The following is a 24,378-nucleotide window of genomic DNA, read 5'->3' on the forward strand; positions in this document are numbered from 1 at the left end:
AAATGGTTAAAAATCAAGGCCATACTTGGCTTTTAAATGCATACATTACATTTTAAGTTAAATACATTATAATCTCTTTCCTGTTTGGGGTAATGTCACCATCAGTGGTTTGGGAAGGAAAATATTTCTCCAGTCTTCACCCAAATCAGATTTGTATAAATATTTATGAGTCTCTTTCAGATCAGTTTGCCCAACTATGAAGCAGTCATCACATGACAATATATACATGAACTATTGACTCTCCTATCAATACACATTAAATAACTATATTTCTATCAACTCAAAATACACAATTAAACAAAGTCACCTCAATAAAAATGATGTTTTTCTTTTGACATATGACAAATGTTACAATACTGAAGCGTTCAAATGCAGCAAGAATGTTAATGTCTGTCTCTCCTGCTAACTAGAAATATTTGCTGCCTGATGTGTATTTTATACATCTACTATATGTGACGTATGAATATCATTTGTACACAGGATTTTACCAATTACTGTATAAAGGCGGCCAAACACAGGCTTTTCTGACTGACTGGCCCATGGCACAAGAATGATTGAAACAGCAGGAAGGGAAAATAAAATACGGCTCCTTTTCACTTTCTCATCTGTCAGTGCACCACTAACAGACTAACACAGTGCATAGGCAGATTACATTTTCAAGTCTGCCCAATCTCTGAACCAACCGATATCCATAGTACTTGGATATTAGTTGGGACAGACTGGATTAATGGGGTGTTCGCAAGTTCGCGAACTTTTAGCGATGTTCGCAATTTTGGGTTTGCCTTAGCTGGAGCCAAATTTTGACCTCTCACCCCAGAGCCAGCAGATACATGGCAGCCAATCAGGCAGCTCTCCCTCCTGGACCACCCCCGGACCTCTCCCTTCCATATATAAACCGAAGCCCAGCAGCCATTTTACATTCTGCCTGTGTGTGCTTGATGAGTTAGCATAGGGAGAGAGCTGTGCAGGGGTTTGAGGGACAGTTTAGGTAGCTTTGCTGACTAGTGATCTACTTTCTACTGCTCTGTATGTAGCTGCTGTGGGCAGCTGTCCTGCTGATCTCATCTGCTGTAACCCAATAGTCCTTGTAAGGACTGCTTTTATTTTCTGATTACTGTTACTCTTCTTTTAATTGTGTACTGCAGCTCCGTCTGTGTGTGTTGGAGACAGGTGTGCTGCTCATAGTAGTGCACTAAGCACCAACCACACATTCACATCATTTTTTTTTATTTGTGTTTTTTTACTTTGCTACTGTAATTTATAGAGCCGAGTGCTATTAGTCTAGCTGTGGGGGACTGGTGTGCTGCTCCTAGTAGTTCACCCCCAGCACCAACCAGAGATCACTTTTTTTTTATTATTAATTTTTTTTTTAATTTAACTTACTGTTCTTTAATGTGTCCAGTGCTGTTTGCTGTTATTCATAGTAGTGCACCAAACACGTTACACATAGTAGTGACATTGCATTGCAATAAAATCACCTGAGCGACGTTTTTCCACCAGCAATAATATATTCCGTATCCACTACTGCGGCGTTTTGTCTTTGCGTGTGAACCGGCCGTAACCTTTACACGACTTGATTGGCATGTAGACGCCGGACGTTTTAAAGCAGTTTATTACACAAGTTTAGAAATGTAGTGTGATTTCTGCCCTTTACAGCACAAAACGCAATGCTGTGTCAACAATGTATTTTTCAGAGAAATTTTTGCCCTTGATCCCCCTCCTGCATGCCACTGTCCAGGTCGTGGCACCCTTTAAAAAACTTTAAAATCAGTTTTCTGGCCAGAAATGGCTTTTCTAGGTTTTAAAGTTCGCCTTCTCACTGAAGTCTATGGGGTTCGCAAAGTTCGCAAAAGTTTGCACTTTTTGGCGGAAGTTCGCGAACTTTTTTTGTGAGGTTCGCTACATCTCTATTAATACACACACACAGATAATATTATAAAACTGAATTTGATATGATTTTATCGGTGCATGTATTGCCACCATAACTACAATAGGGCTACAATAGGTCTTTCCACAGGTTTTTAACTAGCTACAGGTAATGTCCCACAGAGAGAAGTCACCCATGATAGATCTCTGCTACAGCGGGTGACGAATCTCTTCGAAATGCCCTTCCACTGGCAATAAAGGGACGTATGGATATCAATTAATGTGTTAATCAAGACATTTTGACATTTTTTTATCTACTGATAGACCATTGGTCAGTGAATGTTGCACCGACAGAAGATTCACTGAATCTTAGGGTTAGGGCCTTAAGCGCCTTTCCATTTCCAGCTGTTGGGCTGAACAAGCAATAGGAAGGTGACCATAGAGTGTATGGGGAGATGAGTTGGGTACCATACTGGAAAGGCCTGTAGGGTTTACATGTCGGCAACCAGTGTTTATGTGCTCCTTGCTGAAAAAAAGGTGTTTTAGGTAGTGAAGTTCTTCAGCTGGACAACATAAAAGAGAATCAACCGACTAATCTTTTCTGCACTGTAATAAACAGTGGCTTTCCAACAATCTGAAGCACGGGGAGCGGGATAGAGATCCGCTATAAACAGTGGTTTATATCAGGGTTTTTTTTAACCTTTTTCTCAGAATTAGTTTAAAGAATTAAGCACCTTATTTAATGTACTGTTTTCTATTATAGAGGATATTTCACTTTATTAAAAGGATTGTTGATACCCTTTCTAAACAGAATGGGTACCCAAGTTTGGGTGAATATTCATTGAGTTATAGCATCTGGAGCACTCAAGAAACCCATTTTCTTAAAAAATATGGTCCATGTACCTTTTAACGTAATATTCACTATACATGGAATATGTAATAACAGATATAATGACAGTTTAAAAGGTTCTAATAGTGATTTTGTGCCAGACTTTAAACCTAATGTCACTCTGTAAACTGTAATACATTTTACTGAAGCTCCATATGGTTAAAAAAGCAAAACACAATTTTATAAGACAGAAGCCCTGTAAAAGTAAAAAAAAAAAAAAAAAATTAAGAAAAATATTCCAATTTTGTTATTACTAACATTCTGTTTTATATCAGCCACTTTTTTAAAGAAGGAGCCAGAATACATGAAAGTTCTTTTGTATGTTTAATGTGGCTATTATTGCCCAGTATTAACATAGTATTAAGACCTTGTTCTTTGTCTTGTGCACTTGCACAGGTCTGACAGGAGTTTGGATCACTACTGATTTCAATGAGTAGCATTGTTCAGCTGAGAAGTTTAGCTCTGCCAACTGGCTATGCTTGAACTGATCTCAGTGAATTGAAAGAAAAAGCAATTAAATAAATTAAATATACTCTATGGTAAATTAAATGTTTAATTTGAAATATCTCGAGCTAGAGTCCTAGACATTTAAGTATGAATTCTACACAATGTACTATTGACTTTACTCTAAGACCTCACTGTAAGTGAGACCCACAAAAGGATTATGTGATAAAATATATATGAATTACTTTAATTGCTTGAGCCTACCATGGCAGTGAATTGTGAGTTCAGTTGTTCAGAAGCCATTCGATTTTATTATCCTACAATTAATAGTTACTTTGACCTGTAGAAATCAAATAAATACCCAATATAAATGTTTTGAAAATAAGTGTAATATAGAGTCACAATTACCAAGTAGTACTAAAGTCATTCATATTTCATCTACTGTTTATAAATTGGTTGAATGCTTTAAAAATCTGGGTCAAATTTCTGGGTGAAAAATTCCTGTTGCAGCAGATATGTTTAATTGTAAAATGTAAGGTGTTGGGTATTCTTCACTCTTATTTTACTGTTTTGGGGCTTACATGTGTAACAAACGAAATGTATTTAATGTACACAGAAGTACCATATATGAACTAAATGGTATAGGCTATTTAAAACTAGCTTATATTTTATTCTTTTCAAAAAAAGTTGATGGTATGGTTTTGCATTTATATGGACGAGCACAGGTCTGGACTGAGATTCAGTACAGGCTCTGGCATTTCAAGGCCCAAACAGCTCCACAAAGGGTCAATAACTAGTGACTGTCCATGGTATCTTAGAGCAGCCCCACTGGCATTTGTCAGAATCTACAGATTGCCAATCTGGGCCTGGACAAGCAACAAGTGACACATTGCTTGCTTTCAGATACTTCATACCAACAGCTGCACCCCTAGTACTGTTACTATTATCTCTGAAAAATGCCTTAGCCAAGTCAAGCAGAATGGTAACTTCTGCTTATGTGTATAAATGTGAAAAGCCAGAGATGGGAGAGGAAATGCTAGGGTAAGACCTGTAATATGACAGTTGCCTATATTGTTGTTTCTACTGTATAGAGCAGGGAAGTAGCCATTACTTTACCCAAGGTGTCTAGTTCTAAATCAATACAAGGGCAAAGTCTATATAGTAAATAACAAACAACCTATTTTTAAATATAAGAATACAACTCAAAGAGTTCCATAACCATATGAAGGCACAAGGCTAAAGGCAATGTACTTAATTGCTAGTTGCTCTGCCTCTGGTCCACCCCAGTTCCACCACTCATTCCCCCTCCAACCCACCTATTACGCCATTAACTCTGCAGCTCCCTCCAGTTTTCCCGACAGTGTAGCAGCTTGGCCATTTACATCATAGACCCACCTTTTGTCACCCCTTTTAGTCCCACCCCTGCCTCTGCGTCATCAATAAGGTGCCAAGGAAAAGGTGACTATGTTCACAACTTGATTAGTCTCCTTTTTTTGTTCCAGCAGTGCCAGGTTATGCTATTAAAGGCTAAGCAGTAGCACTCTTATCCTTCTCAGCATGTATTTTTTGGCCCATTCTGGCGTATAATGGAGACATACCTTGAAGCATTCTGGGTATGCTTTGTTTGCTGTTTCTGTTCTTGGTTAGCATATTCTTTGGAAGCCAATACAATTTTGTCAGCATTTAGCTTGCAGCCCTCTTATTGGATAATCCTGACCTATTAATTTGTTTTAGTATATGTATGTATACCTTTACTTTTATAGTGCTAGTATATGTAGCAGAAATTCTGCAGATGTGAAAACAACATTGCAATAAATAAATAAATATACACAGTAACAGTATCGGTGCCACATGTATAAAAACTCAGGAGGTTGTAAGTCCTTACCCTGTAGGGTCAGTATGCAACTGGTTCCACTCAGGGAATATCTCTAGTCTTATCCCAGTGTCATGGGAATAATCATCATTAGGGTTAAACTTACCACTATGACTATAAGAAAGACTAGTGTTAGCCTCCTCTTCTTGTATTCATTTTTTATCTGTGAGTGCCAAACAATTAAAAAAGATAAAACTGGAAGTACAAAGCAGGAAACAAATGGCTGTGTTTAAACATCTATTAGATAGGAACACTGCTTCGTGTATACTGTACTTATTCTGAAATTGTTTGGTATCCTTAAAGGCAAAATAGCTTACAGTGCACCAAGTATTTCTTGAACTGTTCTGTGATGTCTAGCAGATCCACATTCTGGAAACTGCTGTGCTATGAGGTAGAACAGAATTCCTTGATTGCCATACTTAAGTCTGTATCTATATTATCTTACTATGCTAAAAGCAGTAACCTGACTAATTTTTTCTGCTTTTGTTTAGGAGAAAAGGCGAATCGCAATTTCCAATGCTGCACGCCAATGGGATATTCAGCAAAACAGAGTTACGCCTGCTACGTCAGATCAGGAAAATGAAGACTGTATTAGCTCTTATCAAAAACCATGCCAGTTGAATGGGACTACAGCCTTTGAACTAACAGAAGAACAAAGGTTAGTTGTAAAATCATTTGAAAAAGAGAGAGTTCCCGTTACTATTTTACCTGTTTAGGCACAATTTTAAAGGGTAGTAGAAGACAGCTATCCATCAAGTTCAGTACTATTATTATTATTATTTCCAAATGAAAACTCCTGCCTAAATTCTTTTTCACCCTCCTGCTGGCCATGTTATTCAGAATGTGTGACCAAAATATGAAATTTTATGGGATTCATTATGGGATTTTTAACAAACATAAAATCTAGGCAGTGTTTTTTGTTGGCAGGGCCCACATTGTGAATCTACATGCATTATTTATTTTAAAGGGGTTCTAAAAAAGTTCCCTTGCTTTTGAATATATATAGTATAGGATCCATTATCCAGAAACCTGTTAACCAGAAAGGTCCGAATTATGGGACGGACATCTCCCATAGACTCCATTATAATCAAATAATTAAAATTTTAAAAGTAATTTCCTTTTTCTCTGTAATAATAAAACCTTGTACTTGATCAAAAGTATGATTAGGAACAGTCCTATTGGGTTTATTTGTTACAATGATATTTTAGTAGACTTAAGGTGGAAAGATCCTTTATCTGTAAAACCCCAGGTCCCAAGCATTCTGGATAACAGGTCCCATACCTGTATAGTTATATCGCCAGAAAGTTATACAGTGCTTTACAATCATTTATAACAAAAAGGGGGTCTCAACATAATTTGAAAAAACAAGGGTTACAGCATAAAGTAAGGATCCAATAATACTTTGTTTTACAAAAAATATAATATCCCCCACTCTGTATTTTTGGGTGTTTACAGCCATACATTTTGGCAGTTGAAGGACTAAAACATTACATCATATATCGGATTTAGAGTGATTACCTTAGAGGGTCAACTTTTAGATTCTACCCTACTACAGTATGCATTCCAGCTGAAGAGTACTTTATGTAATGTCTCTTGGGGCCTTTTCATTTTGCCAGAAATATTACTGGAATCTCATGAGTAATATCTGTCACAAATGAAGAACTTTTCTGATTATTAAAATCCCACGAATTCACTTATGAACATATGTATTGTATATTATGCCATCATTTTAATTTTCTTTTTAAGAGTGATCAGCTTAGTAGTATCCACTTCTGCACTTAGAAACAGTGTCTGTGTATACACATTGCCCAGGAGATTGGCCATGGTGTCGCCAGTCGTGGTTGACTGCTTTGTTTTTTGCACTTTATCATATCTCTCTTAAAATAAAAGGATAAGGACTTAATATGGCCATACATATACCTATAATATTTCTTAGGAATTTTTGAATGTGTACTGTAGATATCAGTCATATAGATAACAAAAAGTCTTCTGGTGGATTGTTCCAATCGCTATATAATATATATATATATTATATATATATAACACTTTTTATTCTACTTCAAAACTCTCAAAATGCCTTTTATTACACTTTTCAGGTCATTGGATACTGTACTCAGCAGCGCCGTGCAAGGACTTTCAATAATAGATTCCCATCTTGTTGAAGTGGAGGGAGATGTCCTGTGCCTGTATGGGTCTGGTGCTCTGGAATCTTTAGATAGGTCTTGGAGTGTTCAGACATCTGGATCAGTCAGCACCATCTCTTTTACCTTTATAAATTTTGATGAAATTGTACAGGTTTTACCAAAACTAAGAATCAAGTTTCCCAATATTTCGGTAAGAAAAAAAGCTACTGAAAGTTTGTCCTATTAATTCATTTATAATTTTATGTAAGTGGAAGCAAATAAACTTTGCATAAAGGAGGGTTCAGTTGCTGATAGTTGAATCAAGCTCCAGTAATACATGGTGCTGCTATGTGCTTGGTATCAAAGAGCACAAAAATAGCTATTGATGATTACTGATGCTTTTGCAAGCATAAGACATAAGGGGGACAATTATGGTTGACAAGACAAGCAGAGACAGTAACAACCTTTTATGAGCCCTTTAACAGTGCTAATGGGTATATACAGTATACTGCTCCTCACTACATTTCTTCACTGGTCTCTCTGCACCTTCCTGGTCGTCTCCTCCGCTCCTCTCAGAGCCTCCATTTTTTTACACCATCCACACCCACTGCGCATTCTTGTCTTAAACCTTTCTCGCTGCTCCTTACCTCTGGAACTCTATCCCTGAATCCCTCTGTAGGGAACACTCACCCACTCTCTTTAAGATAAAACTCAGACGCTCAGACCTTCTGGAGCACTAAAACATTATTTTGCCTCATTTTGCCTCTGGCGCTTAAGGGCAAATACCCATACCTAGTGCACTCTTACCTTCCAATTTGTGCCTGTATTTTACCCAACCACGTAGATTGAAAGCTTTACAAGGCAGGGGCCTCCTTCCTACTGTGTTTCATACCACGTGGCACTTACTCCCTGTGTATTTATACTTATTTATTGTATTTATTATAACACTTGTCCTTCCTGTGTGTAATTTTGCATATTGTAAGATTGTACAGCGCTGCGTACCTTTGTGGTGCTTTATAAATAAAGTTATACATACATAGATACATTTAATATACCATGTAACTGCTATTACATATTTCTTGTATTTATCCTGAATATTAGAAATGTTTGTGTTAGCATTTAGTCTTCGCAAATTCCTTTATTTGCGTTTTAACAAATACAAATAATCTAATGATATTTTAGGTTTTTGTTCTTTTTCACAGCACCTTAAATTTAAAGAGACCAATCTTATCACACTTCATCAGTTCGATGTCTTGGCACAACTTCGGAGACTGGATCAATTAACTGTGGATCCTCAAGGAAACCCTGTTGTTAACTTTACTCTGTGGAAATATTATGTTCTTTTCAGGCTTAACAGTTTTAACATACAAAAGATTAATGACTCCGAGGTGAGTATAATAATGTGCTGATTAATAACTATCTAACTTAGTCTATTTTTTAATTTTTACCAGGTTTTCGATTCTGATGCATATTATTAAGGGCTTGTAAACTTCACTGCTGGTTTTTACATTATGGAGAGCTGTATATTTGTACCATCCATGAATGACTTTTAGACTAATAGCTTCAAAAGTGATTAAATGTATCTTATTTTCATTTTATTCTTTCTCTCCCTAACTTAATCTTTCATTCAATCTTCGGTATCGTGACTTTCCTTGGGCCAGGTTGGAGCTGCAGAGTGCCCTTGAGTCCTATGGGAGGCTTCCAAAATCATGCACAGAAGGATCAAAGTCAGAAAGGTTTTCCCGCCGTTTACGATTGTTCGGATACGAAAATTTTGTAACTTTTGGATCGCCAATACGATATTATCGTGACTAATACTATTTTTTCCATAAGCATTGTTGTGATATTTGCAATCATAAAAAATTATCATATCCAATCCGAATTTTACCCATTTCGGGATTCGAACTCGTACTTTGATGAATCAGCCCCTTAAGCCTACAAAAAAATAAACTTAAATTAAACCCAAAAGGGTTGCTTTGTCTACAATAAAGATTAATTATATCTTAGGATCAAGGATAAAACTATGTTTTATTAGAAAATCATTTTTAAAAATGTGAATTATTTAATTGAAATTGAGTCTATGTAAGATAACCTTCATGTAATTAAGAACTTCTGGATAATGGATTTCCGAATAATGGTTCTTATAGCTATATAGAATATTTTCCATAGACATCTAAAAAACAGAGGTTTTAGTCTACAATTAAATTATGTTCTGTTAAAGTAAATGTTTGTTCTCCTTTTAACTTTTGTACATTATATTTACTACATTACCAATTCTGCAGTTGGGCTTTGTTACTTATTTTGTGTAGGTTTTTGGGTTATCAGTGTTCCTGTTCTGTATATAGCCTGCTTCTGTAATTGATACAGGTACAGGATCCCTTATGTTGAAACCTGATATCGAGAAAGCTCCAAATTATTGAAAGGTCATCTCCCACAGACTCCTTTTTAAATAAATAATTTTAAATTTTAAAACATATTTTCTTTTTCTCTGTAGTAATAAAACAGTACCTTGAATTGAATTCCAACTAAGATATAATTAATTGTTATTGGAGGCAAAACAATTCCACTGTGTTTATTTGTTGTTTAAATTATTTTTTTACCTATTATTTTGCAAAAGAAAAAGTATAACCATAAAGATGCACCTCCCCTTCTTGGATGTCCAAGACAAAGTTCCTCATTAAAATATAACTTTTATTCAGTATAGATAAAATGCACACCATGAGTATGTGTAATAACAGAAACATTTAAAAAATAAAATATGTTAAAATTATCAAACAGCTCAGGGTTACCTGGTAAGGGGGATCAAACTCCCAAGGGAGAAAAAAAGTCAGTAAACAATTGCACTACTGGGTTATAACACACGTGGAATGCTGAATTATATGCTAGAGCACCCTTGATAAAGCCCCAGTGAAAGGGGTGAAATGCGCATTGGCGCTTTTTAGTTTCAAATCAGGCAGGGTCTCTCTCTTTTTTATTATTTACCTGATGGGGAGCTTTTCTTTGTATGTACTAGGCACTGGGGAGTTGCATGAGGGGCAGGTTTGACCCATTTCTTGCCACTGAGACTCATTACTGGTGAGCATGGCATTGGGTCACTGTATGGAATGTGTGTGGGTTTGATTTAGTGTGATTTCACACATTGATGGCAGGATCTTTTAGCCACTTTTTTAGATAGTGATATCTGGGTTACAGTGGTTCAGGAATCAAGCATATTATCCAGAATTCCACGTGTGTTATAACCTAGTAGTGAAATTGTTTACTGACTTTTTTTCTAAAAAAGTTTTTACTTACTGTTTCCATGACAGCATTCACCATGAAGTTTCCCGCCCAATAGTGGAACAGCTTTACCAGTAGATTGGGGGTAGGAGGAGGAAGTGAACTTTAAACCTGTTGGGGGAAGTGTCCTGTTTTCCGGCCTGCAAGGAGTCTTAACACATTGGTGAATGCTATCATGGAAGTGGCCAGGAAACAGAAATTATGACAAGTAAGAAACAATTTACGGCCATAAAAAATGTATGGCTAAATAAGGGTCATAATTTCAAATGGTGCATTTTAAAATTTATATTTATGAAATATGAAGCCTCCTATTTTTATATAGAGTGTCATTGAACCTTCCCAATAGTCAAATAACCAATACATTAATTTGAGAATGTGTCTAAAATGTGTAGTATGATTACAGTGCCTACACTCTGACAATCCACACAGCTAGCTACAAAGGATTATGGTTGCTGTCCAAAGAAAGTGCTACCAATAATTATTTTAGAACTAATATGCATTGCAGAGACATACGCTTTTGAAAAAAAAAACATACATTCATAACCTCAAATAGGTTAAACCTATTTAAACCTCATAAACCTCAAATTTTAGAGCAGTTGTCACAAAAAATGCAGGGTTTTCATGATTATTAACACTTCATTATATAGCATATGTTATAGAAAACAGCTTAAAATGTGCAAACATTTACCATCTTTCAAGTCAAACTGTTTAATTGTACCTTTACTTAACTAAAGTCTTTAGTTGAGAAAACTTAACTGTCACTCATTAAAAGTACAAATCAAAGGCATTGGCCGAAGAGAGATTTTATTTCTCCTACAGATTTTACAGCAATATGTTTTCCTTAAGGACAATAGCTTTTAGATTTAAATATGTTCCTTCTGCTGAAGTGCTAAGCACGAGCAAAGTTGTTTGGTCCATTTCCGACACCCTTTTAATCTGCGTTATAAAAAGAAAAAAAAGAAAAAAAAAAAATATATATATATAGCATATCTTTCTGCCAAGAAGTCTGTCATATAGCAATTCTGTATGAGTAAATAATTCCAAAAGCAGTGCTGCTTGGAGTTAAGCTAGGTTGAATGTGGTCTTATACATGGCTAAAATTATGGCAAAAGGACTAAAAGAAGCATGTTTTTATGAATATGTATATGTGACATTGCAATGAACTGGTAAGACCCAACTTAACTTGTTCTCTCCAAACCAGTTTAATGCCCACTACCCTACCATTAAAGATTCTGCATAGCATGCATTATCTTTTTTTATTATTATTCCCTCAGTTAGTAAATTAGCTCTGTGGGCCAATAATTGCTTTACAACCAGCCTTGTATGCTATGTAATAAGTACTAAGTAATATGTTATTGCAATATTTAGGAGAATCATGGTGACACGGGAATTAACTCAGGCCTTTCTGAGTCCAGACTTACAACAAAGTAATACAGCCACAAAGCTACATAATATGCGTCTTACTTGTGTTAGTACCTGTATAATTTTCTTGGTCTGCTTGGGATCTATGATTCTTTATTTAATTTTGTGTTTTCGCTACAATAATTTCTCTCCATTATATTGATGTCTTTAAAAATAAAATACATGTTTTCTGTCCTATATGGATGAATAATTCATTTTTTGTAGTGTTATGATTGCTTTGTCTAAAAGTTATTCCTGCAGTTAATAATCTCCAGATATTGCCATATTTTAGGTCATTTCTTTTCTTGAAGAATTCATTGTACTTTTGGTGAACTAAAAGCGCTTTGTTAAAGATAAAAAATATATTTTTATCCTGTTTATTTTAATAAGAGATAATGAAAATGCATGAATTGTATCTTTTATCTGGTCAGCAATGGGTGACCAAAAGTTTTGGTTGTAACATACCGGTATATCAAGGCATAGAGGCATAATGATATATACTATCTTTACTACATATAGTTAATTTACAATATTTCTTCTTTCCTGTTCTAAGACATATATAACATAATACTGAAAGGTTTTACACTGCTTATCATCTTTGTGACTTCAAATATTGTTATAATTTACAGTACAGGGACATAATTCTATATATTGTACTAGAATGCACTAAAATATTGTTTTGACAGGTTACCCAAAATGATATTGTCCTATCTGAGAAGCTCTTTGGAATTCTTGCCTATATAGCATCGTCTGAACTGCCACAATATAGGCTTCATGCTCTGCTTGGGGAATTCAGGTAAATACCAGAGTACTGAAAATACAATTGGTTTATTAATTCATGCTTTAAAATATGTTAAAGTTTTATACACTTAGAGGGGTTGATTTATCAAAATTCAAGCTTGATAAAAGAAACTGTGAGAGCAATAAACCCTGCAACAAAATGTGACTTTTCCCTTTTTTTTTTTTCTTCAAAAAAAAGTATTTAAGGTTTCTGAAAATACTCACGTCAATTTTTGATAAATCTGCCATTTAGTATTCAGATCACACAAATAATATGTATTTTCATAAACCATCATCCAAATAACATTTAGGAGTATATCTGTTAAGCAGATAATTTCGATGACACACAAACACATATATATGCATATCTAGTACAAATCAGGCGTCAGTTTTCTCTGGGATGACATATTTATAAAACGATGTACCCTGTCTCCACCTATGTTCTCTACTAACTTCAAGTAAGCATGAGCGATAAAATATCAGTCATACCAACTTCTAATCACAGCATGAGAACATGTTAGGTATTTAACTACAACTGGATTTTATGTTTTTAGTAAATCAGCAAATACTTTTTGCAATATTTACCTACAATAAAGCAAATAGATTCTAAGGAGGAAAACTGAGCACCAAAGGCATAACACCATGTAAAAAAAACCTATTGTCTTTTTAATTGTGATGGCTCTATATAGACCAGTGGCTTCCACTTGAGATTCTCCCTAAACCCACTGTCTATCAAGGAGTGGAATGTTGTAGTTAAGCTATTTATAACAAATGTTCCTGGACTGTCCCCATGGCCCAAAGCTTTCTTTATTATTGTATTTACCTGGATGGGCCAGTCCAGTCTCGTGTAACAAGAGCAAAGGAACAAAGAGTCTTCTTAAGCTTTGTCTCCATGGATAAACACATATTTATCCATAAAAAGGAGAATAATTGCCAGCACACAGTTTCTGCCTTTAAAAATAATTGTGACGGAAATTAAGTGTTAGTACCACTCTCTCCGCTAAATATGTAAGCTCACGTGCCACGTCAGAGCCCCTCACTATATGTGAGTCCTAAGCTACCTATTCATATTCTATGTAGTGCAATTAAAATCATTAGTCCCCCAGCAAACAAGATGACTGAGTAGTAAGACCAAACAGGGAGGTTTTAAGCCCTACCTAACTGACATACACCTGTAAGTAGTTCCTTGTTCAAAATGCTGAGTGGCACGAAACACAGAAAGAAATTGCCAGAGGTTGGTCAAACTCGCGCTGTACCATTGACCAGCTGCTGGAAGCACCCAATGTGCCAGCGCTCATGCTAACCCATGTTCTAGAGAATTGTTGCCAGCACATAGTTGTTGCCTTTAAAAATAATTGTTACAAAAAATGAGTTGTTATTGATCCATGCTCTCAGAAACAACTTGGCTGGAATATTTATATGTTAAATCATGGTTCTACGTGAATTTAGTACTTGGCTATGGCCATCTGGTAGATTGTGATTTATTTGTATTAAAGGAACAGTAACATCAAAAAATTAAAGTGTTTTAAAGTAATTAAAATATAATGTGCTGTTGCTCTGCAAAAAAACTGGTGTTTTTGTTTCAGAAAAGCTACTATATAAATAAGCTGCTGTGTAGCCATGGGGGCAGCCATTCAAGCTGGAAAAAAGGAGAAAAGGCACAGGTTACATAGCAGATAACTAGTAGATAAGCCCCATATAATGGGGTTTTGTCTGTGCCTTTTCTCCTTTGAATTGCTGCGCCCATGGCTACACAGCAGCTTACTTATATAAACTATATATACTATCTTTCTAAGGCAAACACACCAGTTGTAGTAATGCAGAGCAACAGTACATTATATTGTAGTTACTTTTATACACTTTCATTTTTTGGTGTTACTGTTCCTTTAAAGGTCTAAAACTAGAAGTTGTAGTGTTTAGTGTAGTTTTCTGGAGCATTGCTTTTATTTTCTAATCTTGTTCATTAATGACTCATGCAGGGTTTTGGGGAAAAAACCTTATTAGTTGAGGTATTTTTTTACCCAAGTGGGCTTTTTTTACATAAGAAAAATGTTGGCGCCTAAAAGCTACCACTAATTACAACCTCTACACATAAGTTTCCTTTTTAATCTTTGTTTCTTTTGCTACTTAGTTTTTTTGCATTAGGCAGTTTTGTTGTATGGGTCATGTCTGATTGGATTGAAAACAATTCCTTAAAAGCCACCTGCTAGATGAAGCACTTTACTAGCCTTCCTTGCACTCCCTTATCCTATGCACTTATACCCCACACCCTTTTTGTTTCAGTTTGTTCTCCTCTTCCTAATAGACTTTAAGCTCCTTGTGGGAGGGACCTCATCCAAACGGAGTATTGTAATCTGTTAACCACTCAACCACTGATTTATCTAGTGTTACTGGTGTAAATATAAATTCCATGTTGATCTTAAAATAAATTCACTTAGAAATCATAAATATGTGTTTCCTGTACAAGTAAGCATATTTTAATTCTTCTGAATTGTACAGATGAAATCATTATGTGACAATTTTTTGTCCTTACATTTGATGCAGTGGCTTGACTCTGTAAGGGCTGATTCACTAAAGGTCGACAAAATGAGTGCTATTTATAGCATGCGTTAAAAATGTTATCACTTCTTATTTTTTGCGACTTAATGCTCGATTCACTAAAAGGACACTAGTCATAATTAAGAAGCGATGTTCTTTGCATTATTTATCTCGCAATGACATATTTTCAAGCGACATATTACGCAGCGTGCGACATATTACGCAGTGCGCGATATACTTTGCACGTAATCATTACTTTCTGAAAACTATCGTTCTGAAAATTACCATTTCCCTGAAAACTGGAGGATGCATAATTCTAGGGCCAACACATACTTGAAAAAATACTGCAAACTCCATGTTGTGCTGCCAAAAGCTCACAAACCGCAATTTTCTTTAAGTACTGCCTACTCCAAGTAGGTGTTAATATTCGCACAGATTAACACAATATTTTGCATGCTTAACACTTCATATGTGTTTGTGAATCATGCGTTAGTACTATTTCTATTTGCTAATTAACGCGATGTGTTGCGATGATGCGTTTTTTTGCGCATGAGATATGTGGATTAACACATGCAAAATGACTTTGATGAATCGGTACTTTTTTATGCTGTATGGCCCCTGTATATTCTAAGCTTTACCAGGTGTATAATTATAATAGTCCCAGGAAGTCTTCTAATACCAACTAGATTAGAAACTTGTACAGATGTTACTGAAGTGGTGCTAGGAGAGAATGCAGTCTAGAGCATTTTTTCTTAAAAATGATCTTATTAATTGCCTAACTTAAAAAAGACAAAATGTACCCTTTTATTGTTGTTTCATAATGAGCTTTCAGAAGTACTTTAGGCCCAATGTGTGTGCCTTGGTTACATGTACCACAGAGAAACTAGTATGTTGGCAAAACATTGATTCCCATATGTTGTTATTTAGTATTGTACTTGTATGTTTCCTCTTTCTGCATATAGAAAGAAACAATTCCATCACCTTCTGGAAGGAAAATCTAAGAAGATTCTTGCTACAGGTGAAGAAGTTAATGATAACAGAAGAGTAGTAGGGGACAGTCCAAGCCGTGCAACATTAAATTACATTCCACAAGATCTGCTTAATGAGAAGCTCGAGGTAATTAGCTTCTTATACTGCATTCTACTCAACAGGTATTTTTAATGTGATATTATGGATTCGTAATATTTTCAGCTGAATACCAAAGCAGATGTGAAACCTAAACTGCATATTGAGAAACATAAAGAACAGAAAAATTCATTAGAGGAATTACTAGACCTCGAGAAATTATATTTCATTTTACCAGCATTTTTTCATTCAGAGTGTTCTTCATTCAATAACAAATTTAAAAAAAGACAGCTTAAAATAGAAGTGGAGTTTTGCAATATCGGTGCATGTATGGGCAGCTTTAGGCTCGTCGGCAAAACAGACTGAGCAGATGGTGCTGCTGTTTCAATTCCATTATATTAGCAGTATAAAAACCTGCAAAAGTGTTTAGAAAAGTACTTGGGCAATTATGCAATAATTTACATTTAGTTAATCAGTCAGTGTCAATGCAGTAATCCTTTCTTTATTTCCAGTAACCCTTTTGTAGGAGAGTTTAAGTTAACTGGTAATCAAAGCCTACAACATTTTCTTCAGCGGACAGGGAGCAATCTTTGCCATGCTACTACCTAAGATGGCAGAGCCAAGCTGCCTACAAGCATGTGTGCTTCTATAGAGCACCAACTACCTATTAAAACAAAAGACTTATATCAATAATTTTGTTGCGCATATCTCCAGAAAAAGATATGGCTCATTTTTTTATTCAGATGTTGTGCCATTTTATATCTTACTTAGCAGCTGGGTTTTTACATTGATGCTTAAAGCATAAGGAAAGGTCTAGTCACTGAGGAGTTCCCAAATGTTAGGCACCTCCACCAAATAAAATCACTAGGTTTGTTTTGTGGCCCGGAGGTCCACAACCCTGTCAGGTATAGTTTAATGCATGCACAGTAGTGTAAAACTTTTCTACTTTGCATGTACAAATCTGTGTCTTTGGGAGAAGGTGGGGAAGCAAGCTAAGATGGCACTGTGATGCTGCAATTCATCTTCCCAGGCCAGTGCAGTTTTTCCTGGCAAGTACCCCTACTGCTTCAATTCACTGGGAGATGCCTAACATTTTGGCACCCCTCAGTGGAAAGGGCTTTACTTGTCCTTTAAGCAAAGATTTGCTATTATGTGATAACGTTCCTCTGATATGGTCTAAGAATAATTTTACTACTACATGTATACAGAATTTTTTTGCCTTCCCTTGTTAAAATATCTCTCCTCTGGCTGTAGATTTAATTTTCAACTTAAACAAAATTTTAAAAGAGCTGGCAAGTCATGCTTCTTATCAGCAATTAAAAGGCAAACTAAATATGATTTGCCACAAAAAAAGCTTGTTAATGAGGATCCCCAGTAGGGTTCCTTTTATGATTAAAAACATTTCCCATAGAAAATTGGCAGAAAAGGATTTAGTTCTTTTTATAAACACTTTTTAATACTCTAGTGTGATAGGGATGATCCAAGCTATGACCTAATGGTTTCAGGCAAGTGAAATCTTACTGGATGCATTGGTTAACTAAAGTTCATCAGCAAATAGCCCATAAAACAAACCTAAATGTCTTTATAATAAGATTGAAATCAGCTGGATTTAGGTGATGTTCTTCATAATAATTAAATTCAATAAAGGTCTGCGTATAGTATATGAAAGGTAAATAAAATCTTAAACTGATGCTAATTTTAGCATTGTTTTACAGCCATTTACAGACATGGCCAAAATTGTTGGCACCCCAGAAATTTTTCCAGAAAATCAAGTATTTCTCACAGAAAAGTATTGCAGTTACACATGTTTATTCCATTTGTGTGTATTGGAACAGAACAAAAAAGTAAATTGGACATAATGTCACACAAAACTCCAAAAATGGGCTGGACAAAATTATTGGCACCCTTAACTTAATATTTGGTTGCACACCCTTTGGAAAAAATAACTGAAATCAGCCGCTTCCTATAACCATCAATAAGCTTCTTACACCTCTCACCGGGAATTTTGGACCACTCTTCCTTTGCAAACTGCTCCAGGTCTCTCTTATTGGAATTTAGCTCTGGACTCATTGCTGGCCACTTCAGAACTCTCCAGCGCTTCGTTGCTATCCATTTCTGGGTGCTTTTTGACATATGTTTGGGGTCATTGTCCTGCTGGAAGACCCAAGATCTCGGACGCAAACCCAGCTTTCTGACACTGGGCTCTACGGTGCGACCCAAAACCCTTTGGTAATTCTCAGATTTCATGATGCCTTGCACACATTCATGGCACCCAGTGCCAGAGGCAGCAAAACATCATTGAACCTCCACCATATTTCACTGTAGGTACTGTGTTCTTTTCTTTGTAGGCCTCATTCCGTTTTCGGTAAACAGTAGAATGATTTGTTTTACCAAAAAGCTCTATCTTGGTCTCATCTGTCCACAAGACATTTTCCCAGAAGGATTGTGGCTTACTCAAGTACATTTTGGCAAACTGTAGTCTTGCTTTTTTATGTCTCTGTGTCAGCAGTGGGGTCCTCCTGGGTCTCCTGCCATAGCGTTTCATTTAAATGTCGACAGATAGTTGGCGCTGACACTGATGCTCCCTGACCCTGCAGGACAGCTTGAATTTCTTTGGAACTTGTTTGGGGCTGCTTATCCACCATCCAGACTATCCTGCATTGCAACCTTTCATCAATTTTTCTCCTCCGTCCACGCCCAGGAAGATTAGCTACAGTGCCATGGGTTGCAAACTTCTTGATAATGTTGCGCACTGTGGACAAAGGCAAATCTAGATCTCTGGAGATGGACTTGTAACCTTGAGATGATTGATTGATATTTTTCCACAATTTTGGTTCTCAAGTCCTCAGACAGTTCTCTTCTCCTCTTTCTGTTGTCCATGTTTAGTGTGGCACACACAGACACACAATGCAAAGACTAAGTTAACTTCTCTCCTTTTTATCTGCTTTCAGGTGTGATTTTTATATTGCCCACACCTGTTACTTGCCCCAGGTGAGTTTAAAGGAGCATCACATGTTTGAAACAATCTTATTTATCCTCAATTTTGAAAGGGTACCAATAATTTTGTCCAGCCCATTTTTGGAGTTTTGTGTGACATTATGTCCAATTTGTTTTTTTTCTTCCCTTTTTTGTTCTGTTCCAATACACACAAAGGGAATAAACATGTGTATAGCAAAACATGTGTTACTGCAATACTTTTCTGTGAGAAATACTTGATTTTCTGGAAAAATTTCTGGGGTGCCAACAATTTTGGCCATGACTGTATATGACACTAACCATAAAAATCACAAATACAACTGATACATATTGTGCTAATTATAATTAATGTAAACGGACCCAAATTTAAGTAAATTACATACTCATATTAAATTACCCTTTTATTCTGATTTTAAAAGCTGTATTTGTATTACTTGGGAGTGAGCTTGCCTAGACAGTATCCTGCCTGTGTTCTTTTGGTGATGTGCAGTATTGTTTGCGCCAAACATATTTTTTGGAATCATGGCCAAAAAGTTCAACCTTGGTTTCATCAGACCATAACACCCTTTCCCACATGCTTTTGGGAGACTTCAGATGTGTTTTTGCAAAATGTAGCCTGGCTTGGATGTTTTTCTTCGTAAGAAAAGGCTTTCCCCTTTGTTTGTTGTTACACAGCTAGTACAGCTGTACCACACAACCAGTACTTGCCAGCTATTCCTGCAGCTCCTTTAATGTTGCTGTAGGCCTCTTGGTAGCCTCCCTGACCAGTTTTCTTCTCATCTTTTCATCAGTTTTGGAGGGACGTCCAGTTCTTGGTAATGTCACTGTTGTGCCATATTTCTTCCCTTGATGATGACTGTCTTCACTGTGTTCCATGGTATATCTAATGCCTTGGAAAGTCTTTTGTACCCTTCTCCTGACTGATATCTTTTAACAATGAGATCCCTCTGATGCTTTGGAAGCTCTTTGGGGACCATGGCTTTTGCTGTGGGATGCGACTAAAAAAATGTCAGGAAAGACCAACTAGAGCAGCTGAACTTTATTTGGGGTTAATCAGAGGCACTTTAAATGATGGCAGGTGTATGCTGTCTCCTATTTAATATGATTTTGAATGTGATTGATTAATTCTGAACACAGCTACATCCCCAGTTAGAAGAGGGTGTGCACACTTATGCAACCACATTATTTTAGCTTTTTTGGTTTTCTTCCCTATACCTAAAAGATTTCAGTTTGTTTTTCAATTGAGTGGTACAGTTTATAGGTCACATTAAAGGTGGAAAAAGTTCTGAAATTATTTATCTTTGTCTCATTTTTGTACAGCACAGGAACCTGACATTTTACCAGGGGTGTGTAGACTTTTTATATCCAGTGTATATAACATATTACATTACATTATAATTTTTTCTAATGTTCAGACACTTTCATATTTTGATGTTTCTGTTCTTTTAAAAAGTCTATAGAGGTAATCTGCTCCAAACCAAGTAACTGTAGTTTATCTAGAAGGAAGTGATAAGAAGGCTAAGGGCTGTGACACACGGGGAGATTTGTTGCAGCGCGACTAATCTCCCCGAGTGTCACAGCCCTAAGAGGGCTTTTTTCAGTGATGTTAGGAGCCCTTCCTGCAATTCTCTTATCTTAAGACTTTTGCAAAAAAATGTTCTTTCCTGTTCGTTTTTGTTGCATGCTCCACATGAGACTGCAGAATCCTTTAATAAATATTTATATTGCTGAATTATGGGTTTGGTTCAAAATATATATATAGTTATAATCAATTCTAAATAGCATAAACAAAAATAAAAAAGCAGGTAATGGTGAACCTCTGAGACATAAGGGCCCACGTAGGTCTGCAAGAGCAGTTGCTGTCCCTGCAGTTTCCCCATAGTTAGGAGTCCTTCCTGCATTCTGTTCTGAATTAAGCCATGCAGGGGAACCCTGGAGCTACTGCCACCTCTGGACGAGGCAGTAGCAGGGTTCCCTTTGTGTCCAGCAACTATAGGTGCAGCACACTTGTGCATAAAGAATCAGGTGCAGACATCATTCACGTGTCAAACACTGGAAATAACGCTAGGTGGACTTTTTGTGCCAAAATGTGTGTGAAGTTACGGTACATCTGGCAAATGGGATGCAATTGTCATAGGTGCAGCACAATTGTGCCAAGTGCATTGTCCCCTTCTGTCCTCAATTACACTTGAATTCTGGGGGGGGACACTGCATTGTGGGAAAAAAACACAGTGATCGCATTCAAAATTGCACTTTGCTTACTGCACTTGCAGATGTACATGTGCCCTATAGACATGGTTTTATTCCGTGCATCAGTGCAACACATCCTGCTCAGTCATTAGTCCTCTTGGAAGATACAACAGACATTTTGGTCTGGAAAAATATATATATAACCAAGTACATTTGTAAATACTATTGTTATTATGAATGCATATACATCAAATATATAGATTTCCCAGTATGTCAGTGGCACCACAATGGCAGATTGTGATCTAGATCTTGAGCTGGTGACTAGTAGACAACTATAACAAAGTGCTCCCAATGGGCAACTGTTGATCACTATTCACAGTAAACAGTAATATTAATCAATAGTCTTTTTTAATTTCAGTGAAATTCAAATTCTGACCTTGCATTTCCATGCAGCCGTAGAAGCATCTGAACTGCTGCCATTTACTAATAATCTGTATTATATTGTGACTTTTATATTCTATATATACAGTATAATTAGCTTCGCTTCCTAAGCTCAGTAACTGACAGCAGCACAGAGCATGTGCAGAGAATCAGCAGAAAAGATGATGGGGAGCTACTGGGGGCATCTTTGGAGTCACAGATCTACTTTAGTTAAGTTTTACTTCTCCTTTAAATAGACCCTGCTGATAAAATGTTTTGGTCGGAGTAGATAGAGACTTGCTGCGCAGAATTTAAAACTCATATGTTTACTTATCTTGTATTTTAATTTGGCCTTTATAAAGAAAAGCTAAAAGGTAACTTTTAAAGAAAGAGGTTTAATCTAAAATATCTGTATTTGTCTCAATAACATCAACTTTTCTTCCTTTATTTCTTATTTTGTTTTTTAGGAAATAAAAGAAAAGAAGGCTTTCTGCCACTCCTACGTGCAGGACCTTGTGAACGAGGCTGCTGATATTAGCATGAAAAATGAATCCTTGCAGAAGTTGTGGCCCCAGATGTTCATTGAGTTAGTGAGAGATGCCGTGATTGAAGTCCGAGATAAAAACTCCTACATGAAACAATGTTTGCAAAGAATTTGTGAACAAAAATAGTACTGCTAAGCCATTGATCACTTTGCACTGCTTGGCCAAGTCTTGGATAGTCTATGTTACCTAGACACTATAATTCAGTATTCTTCCCAGTATGTAGACACATTTATTTTCCTTGAAGACAACTGCAGCTTCCTGATCTGATCCAATTTTATTGCTATTATGCTCCTGATTTTTTCCACAGTCCTAGAAATAGTCCAACCAATGTTTGGGCTTGGGTTTCAGTAAGAGATTATTGCTGCAACAAAAAAAAAATGATTAAACATCTTCTGTATTTAGTTTGTTCTGAACCATTGTTTAATAAAGGGATTCTTTTTTTACCTTCCACTATGAATCTTGCTTCATTTATAATAGCTGGCATTAAAGAGGAAATGAAAGCATAAAATGGGTTTGCTGTCTGTTTCACATTTTTTTTTTTAAAGAAAATTTAGATTTATAAAATGTACCTGCAGCTACTTGGCAACTATTATGTTAAAATCAACTAAGAAGAAGCCAGAAGTGGGTAAGGCTTTTTATCACTTGTGATATGCCCAGGAACACAGAGCTGTAAATGAGGTCCTCTATAACCGCGTAGGTTGTTTTCATAGCCTGTACTGATATGTACCATAAATCAGGTATTGGTATTACCCTGTACTAAGCACTTTTGCTGGAAAATGTTTCAAACATTTCACCATCCTCCCCTGATAAAAGATGAATAGTAGATGGCCGGAATAAAAAGAAAAGCAACGGAAAAGTCATTCTGTATTTTGGTTACTAAGGTCAGTGAGCCAACAACCAAATGCATTTTCAGTGGCAGGGCTGAGGGAAGCAAAATTATTTAAAAAAAATGAACTGATAAACTGAAAACATGCAAGAGCATAGGTCCGTTCATAACAAGCAAACTATCCCTCTAACGTAAAATGTTAATTAAAAAATGAGCAATAACACAAAATAAAGCTAATATAAAAAAATGAATAATACAGAAATAGGTTTTTCTGTTATTTGGATCTCCATACTTTAACGGGGATAAACAATACGATTTTCACGATTTATATTTGTTTGTGTCAAAATACAATTTTGTTGCAGAATAAAATACACACTTTTTTCACAATTTATTATGTGACAAAACCGACAGGTGTCCTTTTTACAATTGGAAGATCTTTATTTGCTTTGTGGTTTTAGAGGGTGTCACGAACGCCACCACAGACGTACGTGACCAGGCGGGCAGCTGTAAGGGTTAACACATCAACTACACAGTTTTTCGCTAACTCATGCAATCAAACCCCAAACAGCCCCAACCCGCCTAAACTTAACAAACTGCCACCACCGCGTTTAAAGGCCGCAAGCACCCAAATCTAGAGGTTCTATTGCACACTGACACTTTACAGAGGCAAATCACCCCAGACTCCTAGCTAAGCACTCTAGCAGACAATGCAAGTTAGTCTACAGACAACACACAACTTTCCCGCAAGCAAACAAAAGGTTAAGCAGACACACTTTCCTTATAACTAGCAAGGGGTTAAACACATTTACATACACACTCTTAAGGCATAAAGGTTCAATAGAGCACAAAGAAAAACTTATTAAATTTTATATTTAATATTCCAAAGCGGACAGTGCATATGTTATATAAAAACAGTGAATGTTACAAACAGACATACATGTTGCAGAACAGTTATAAAAATAAAAGGGGATAAAAACACAGAGAAACGTTACCGGGATCTTGTGCCCTCCTGAGGCCAGAGTTTAGGAATAGTGAACTCACAATCCAAAAAGAACATGGATGCCCCAAAATATAAGTTAACTGGCACCTGGGTCTGTGCCCTTTTTTATCCTACTCCTGGGACCCTCCCTCATTACTGTATTCATGAGGAGGGAGTTTCCCAGGGG

General features: G+C 36.4%; 1 protein-coding gene across 1 annotated transcript in view; it reads left to right on the forward strand.

Annotated features, from left to right (window-relative positions):
• The window catches only part of lrrc49 (leucine rich repeat containing 49), a 51,392-nt gene extending 28,556 nt beyond the window's left edge, over nt 1–22,836 (forward strand). Inside the window, exons 12-17 of the mRNA NM_001130330.1 lie at nt 5,564–5,730; nt 7,169–7,406; nt 8,398–8,583; nt 12,559–12,668; nt 16,153–16,306; nt 22,309–22,836. Coding sequence (NP_001123802.1) covers nt 5,564–5,730; nt 7,169–7,406; nt 8,398–8,583; nt 12,559–12,668; nt 16,153–16,306; nt 22,309–22,512 — 1,059 coding nt within the window. The 3' untranslated portion in view covers nt 22,513–22,836. The remainder of the gene's footprint in view (nt 1–5,563; nt 5,731–7,168; nt 7,407–8,397; nt 8,584–12,558; nt 12,669–16,152; nt 16,307–22,308) is intronic.
• The last annotated feature ends 1,542 nt before the right edge of the window (nt 22,837–24,378 follow it).

The sequence above is a fragment of the Xenopus tropicalis genome, chromosome 3 (assembly GCF_000004195.4).
Source record: "Xenopus tropicalis strain Nigerian chromosome 3, UCB_Xtro_10.0, whole genome shotgun sequence".
NCBI classification, from domain to species: domain Eukaryota; kingdom Metazoa; phylum Chordata; class Amphibia; order Anura; family Pipidae; genus Xenopus; species Xenopus tropicalis.